Source organism: Heptranchias perlo, chromosome 6, assembly GCF_035084215.1.
Source record: "Heptranchias perlo isolate sHepPer1 chromosome 6, sHepPer1.hap1, whole genome shotgun sequence".
Taxonomy (NCBI): domain Eukaryota; kingdom Metazoa; phylum Chordata; class Chondrichthyes; order Hexanchiformes; family Hexanchidae; genus Heptranchias; species Heptranchias perlo.
The window spans coordinates 29,805,341-29,811,497 of NC_090330.1; the positions used below are offsets into that span (position 1 = coordinate 29,805,341).

The window sequence follows — 6,157 nt, forward strand, 5'->3', positions numbered from 1 at the left end:
TAGGTTGGCAAAAATATTATGTGGTGAATATAAACGAGGTCAAGAAACATTGGGGGTGAAATTTGTCTCTGGTGATAGTGAATCGGCCGCCCGTTTCACACTGCCCGATTTTCTTTTCCAGTCAATGTACAATGGGCTGCCGATTTGCTATCACCCTTTTTGCACCACTGCCCAAGTCACATTTCACCCCCATTGACTTGTTAAATAGAGAATTCTCCCACCCCACAGGGTATGCTGTTATCCAGCTATAGTAAGTGAGGGCCTTTGACATTAATAACCAGGACATGTACACAGGACGTTCTGTATTTATTGTGCAGAATATTTACTACTTGGGCAAAAGCTTTGACTTTCCTGTGAGACATTCAGGACCATAATTGCACTAAATTTGTTTGGTAGACAGAGCTATTAGAATTGATCCAAACTCTGCAGCCCCTTTTTCTCCATTGTTAACCATGTTTGTGTTGTCTACTGCACAGAAAATAGATGCACAAGCCATCGAAGAGTTCTATGGATTGACGTCAGATATCTCAAAGAACTCTGAGTCTGGTTATATCCTTTTCTACCAGTCCAGGGATTAAATGGATCCAGAGTGCAGGAGAACAGTTCCACCTCATTCACTTCCCAATGCTCACTCTTGCAGAAACAAGGCAATGAGATCATGCAAAAGAAACAGAAGATGAGAGAACTTTGTCTTGTTTGCAGAGCTTGGGTCACACTAGAGTAATACTGATTGTAATGGCAAAGCAAAAATATCCATGTAAACAAAGCAGTTTTACTCCTTGTGAAATCACATTGAAATAAAGCTGCAGCAGCTCTGTGTATAAGGGACGCTTGTCTAAGTGGCGCTGAGCTGATGCTGTGTGTTAGACCCAGAGCTCGCATTGACATAACTGAAAGTGATAAATGCTAAATGCATGTGTATGAAACCAAAGTGAACTGATGTTCAATCAGAATAATCTCCCCTGGCTTCATCCTGTTGGCATTTTAAGTTATGTAATTTTTATGTCCTCAAATTTGGGAACTACTGGGATTAGATTTTTTTCCTTTAAAGTAAAAGACCAAAAACAATGACAGTTGATATTAACAAATTTGAGCAAAATTTCCCACCAAAGATGAACATGCTATTGTGGTCTATGTAAGGTTTCTACACCTCCTTAAAAACCTATTTGACTGACAGCTAGCCTTGCAATTGTGTCTACTTTCAATTTGCACAAGGTAAATACGTAATATTCCAGTAGACTTGATGTAAACTTGCGTTAAATTTAAGTATATGTTTTGTTTTACCATCTGTTCACACATTGGCACTCTTTATTCACAAATAATCTGGTGCTGATTGCTGGAAAGTTACCAAATGCACAAGAGGCATCAAATATGAGTAGATGATAAATGCAGGGAAGGAGCAATGGCAGGCAAAGAGTGGTAGAGCCTTGTAAATACAACAGTGAAACAATTTGTTAGTGTCAAAGAATTAAATACGTTTTTGTAAAGTATTTTTGTTATCCCAGAGAAATTGTAAAGTGGCAAAGTGTTATAAAAGTAATTCCAATTTGTTTTCTGACTCAATGCATATATAACATCATGAAAAAGTAAATAGACCATATTTTAAATGTCTCACTAGAGCGAAACACCCTACTGTTCTGCCATATTGGAGTGTGCACTAATTATTTTCTGTTGTATATAGTATATAAATAATGTGATTACACATTTTAAGATTCATTAGTTTCTTTATAAACCATTTCGGTTCCTATAAATCTTTAGTTGCTCACTATTATGTACATTATAATTATTCTTTGTTGTAACATCTTAGAATTTCTCTTGCATTGTTGTGTCTGCATTGTTAACCTGATCCAGCACACTTCAATATAGTAATTGAAGTATCTGAATATTTGCCTGAAAAATATGGTCTGTATTCCCATGCACTTAGTTGAACTCACAGTCACAGATGAATGTAATATCTCAAGCCCCTGTTTACACGCCATGTGTACGTTCGGATTTGTTTTGCATTTCTGTTTATGGGAATCAGAGCACACTGTTCATATGGTACCCATAAATTACTTTGGTAGTTTTGTGTAAAAGTTCATACCACCCCCTATTAATTTAAAATTGGGTAATGAATTTGAATCAAACTGATGTAATTTTATGAATCCTTGCTTGCCTCCTTCTCATGGTGCACACCAGCCCATGCCTCTGATGTAAGGTTTGATGCAGTCTGATTACATATCCTGGTTTAAAGCAGCAATGTTGTGTAAATGGGAGATAGATTGGCTGCAGTTCAGTTCAGCAGAATCTGAGCAACCATGCTGACTGGTGATGTAGATGGATATAGTAGACTCTGGTAAAATTAATTTTGAAGTGGCCTGCATAAACCGTAAACTGGGTTTTAAGACCAGAATCACCGTTCTTAATAAACCAGGTGGAGAACTGTTTGCCACCTTTCTTTTGTACAGTACTTCATATCAATACTTTGAATTCCTGTGAAGAATGTCTATCTGCTGCTAAAACAAACTTTAATTCATCAGAGAACACTCTGTAGCTTTTAGAATAATGCTTTTTGATTTGTTGGCTCAGGAAATGCTGTGGTCTTAACATTTGATGCCATTTAACCCTTAGCATTTACCTTTAGGTTTGTTTTTTTTTTAAAGGGGAAAAGTATCATGTTATTGTGACAAGATGTAAACTGGTGGGACAGGAGTTCAGACTGATTGCTTCTAAGTAGATAATTGAAGTGCCCAAAATATTTTTTTCTAAATAGTGTTTTTTTTATTGAAGTCCGTTAGGCTTTCTCTATAGTGCTTTAATCAACCCCTGCATTAAAACATATTTTGGGATTTAGGAATAGAGAAGCCATTTACATTCTGTTGAATGTTTTTTGCCTTCCCTTTCCGCCTCCCCCCTTTCATGTTTGGAAGGATCTATACTTAATAGTCGCTATAGTTTTTAAAAAAAAGAATGCTTCAAGATAACAACAAAATAATCAGTGCTCGAGTGAGAGATCTTAGAATATTGCAGCATTATACATTTGTTTCTGTGTTATGCTCGGGTTTTGTAAAAAGAAATGTTTTTGGGTGTGGATTTTAGTGAATGCTAGAAATTGATTTGGCTATTGTGCAGCAGTCAAATGGTGCATAGTTTGATAATTTTGGATATTTTAAGTGCTACAAAATAGCATTTTAGCCATCAGAAATCAGGGTGATGGGGAAAAAAGTAACCAGTAAATAATGGAACTGATTCATGTCTTTATGTCAAGAAGTTCTTTGGGACACAGCAGCTGAATATTTTGTATATTGGGTCAGAAATTTCTACAGAAAAAAAGTATGTTCTTTGATAGTATAATATTGTATGTATATATATTGAAAAATTACTCTAAATTATAAATTGTTGCACTTTTGATACTGATTTTTAGGTGTATTTAAGGGGTTACTTGAGACAGCCTGTTGTTTAATTATGTTTTTGTCTTACAGAAATAAAAAAGATAATTTACAGGCCTAAGGAGTGCTTGAATTTTATGTTTAACTCTCTGTGGTAATTACAGATTATTCTTGAAGTAAATCTTTTTAACTCTAATTGCATTATATTTGACAAGGAAATATTTTGTAAGTTCTGTTCTGTTTAACCCCTGCTTTGGATACTCGCTCAGCACCAGCATTACAATTACATTTTATAGTGGTTGTCAAAAAGAACTTGCTTTTTGTCAAATGGCACATTGGGGCTAAGATGTCTATTTCAAAGATCTCTGTGACTTCATATTCAGAAGAAAAATCAATCTGGAATTGCATTCAATGTCAAAGTTCTACAGCATACACAGCTTAATACTCATGGCCTAAATCTGTTATAGCTTTGGCATATACTAGCAGATCTCATATGGTGTTGCTTGCAGTAAGTCATGTAATGTATAATGTAATATATATAAAATATATATATATATATATAAATAAAAAACATATTGCGTATACCACGCACTTCCTGTCCACAAATCTTATCTATTGTAATACTTCTGATTGTGAACTAGATGATCTCCTCTGCCATTGCACAAGGGAGTCAAGACCAAGCATAGTCTCTAGGTGAAGTGGTGTTGTAGGGCAGGAGCTAATTAGGCCACAGCTTGCAGCTGTACTTCAGTCCCCATTTTAAAGCCATATATTCTGTCTCTTTCCATTTCCATTATAAATCCCTATGTCTACATTTATAATGGAACTATTTATGTAAATTTGTGCTGTAATTACACCCTCCCGCCAGAGGTAGTGCCTTCACTGGGAAGGGGGAGGGTATAAATAGTGTCCAGTTCATATTGGCATTTTTCATTATAAATGTGAACATTGACATTTTTTTCATGATAAATTCTGAAGTGTGCACAGCCTTAAGGCTTTTAATATATTACAAGTTGATATTGTTTGGCAATGCACACAGGCAGTCAAATGTGATTTCTGTAGTCGGTTTCAAAGTGCAGTAATAATTGAGCCAGATGTGCAGATTCAGTCACCATTTTAAAGATATACATTCTGTCCTTACTTTTATATTTTATATATTTTATATTTCCATTATAATATCCAAGATTCACAGTTATAATGGAAATGCGTCATACTGTAATTATACCCTCCCACCAGTAATGGTGCTGTGGTGCCTCCACTGGGGTGGTTGGGTGGGAGAGAAGGGAAAGAGAAGAAAGACGATGTAATTACAGCCTAACAAGTCTTCGTAATAAATGTGGACATGGGAACTTATAATGGAAAAGGTTGACCGGCTAGGGGATGTGCAGATATAAGATTTTTAATATAAATATTAATAATGAAAACTTACTATGTAAACATTTGTAATGCTATTCTGTATGTAAGCATTTATGTAATAATTTTATAATGGAAAACATGTAAACATTTAGCCATCATGGTTTGTCAATGAACCAATTGAATCACTCAAGATACTTTTAGGAAGTAAAATTGCCTTTTTCGGCAACTGACATTTCTAATGTTGAAAGTAAGGTTTAAAACAGAATTTAAAAAAATACATATTTCACAATAACATTGGGTTTATCCACTTATTTTTTTACTGCTTGTTTTTAATACCTTCAATAAAGTTTTTACTTGAAGACTTCATCCTCTCCCAAAAGCCTTGCCTTCGACTCAAAAGTGTCACCACGTTAGGTAAAAATGTGTTGGCTGAACACACGTCCTGCAATCTGGACATGTGTAGTGTTACAGCTTCTCAGGATAAATGAATAACATTTAAGATGAGCAAGTGATAGATGGATGGAGAGAAGCATTCTATTTGTTTTTGAAAATTATTTGGGAAAAAAAGCTGGAGGAAAAATTTTCAAAAGCTTTATTCAGGTAATTTTTTTTTTTTAAAGTTGCTTTTTTTGTGTGATAGGAATAAAGAAAAAACATTACTGATTACATGTCTGTAGTAGCTTTGGTGGTTGTTTGAATTATAAATACTCTATATAACTTCAGAAAGTATTAAGTTAAGAGGGACAGACACATGTAGACTGACGAGTCTGTCCTCATCCTAACTGCTGAAAGGCAGCAGGAATCCTTCAGTGAACAAAACCCCATACTCCCCCATACTGCTAACCTCCAGTAGCTCCATTCCAGTTCTGTCAAAACCTAGGAACATCCCCAATGCTAACAAAGCACAGAACTGCCTCCAGTGCAGCTAAACTCCACTTCCCATACCCAGTCCTGCTAAATACCAGATATCAAACTCTGACTGCTACATCATGTATACCATCTTGCTGTGTATACTCATGTTTAAAACTAGAAAGGGATAAAAAATATATATACATATAGGTAAAGGAAAATAAAGGCTGCTCACTTAGTTTCTTCAGCGTAATGGGAGGTTGTGGAATTCAATTCCTAAAGCAACAGTAAATAGCCCAGAACACAGTTTAATAAAAATTAAATTTGATTTAGTCAGTCATTGTAAATCAGTGGCCCTGATATTCTCTACATGGCGTAAATACCTCTGATTACAAATCTGCATACCCTTTAACTCATTGTGAGCAAAGCCACAGGAGTTCTGCTAGTATGTGTGTGGACATGTTATGCCCAGTAGCACATGGTGGAGGACAAATTGCTCTTCAGCAGTAGAGCAAAATGGCGATAACGAAAAAGCAGTCAATGGAAATCGGATGGGATGTGAACTGGGCTGCTGACTTGTCATC

At 35.6% G+C, this 6,157-nt stretch overlaps 1 protein-coding gene across 1 annotated transcript in view; it reads left to right on the plus strand.

Moving 5' to 3' along the window:
- Positions 1-1,702, plus strand: part of usp12a (ubiquitin specific peptidase 12a) — a 49,748-nt gene extending 48,046 nt beyond the window's left edge. Inside the window, exon 9 of the mRNA XM_067986014.1 lies at positions 477-1,702. Coding sequence (XP_067842115.1) covers positions 477-578 — 102 coding nt within the window. The 3' untranslated portion in view covers positions 579-1,702. The remainder of the gene's footprint in view (positions 1-476) is intronic.
- Positions 1,703-6,157: the final 4,455 nt, after the last annotated feature.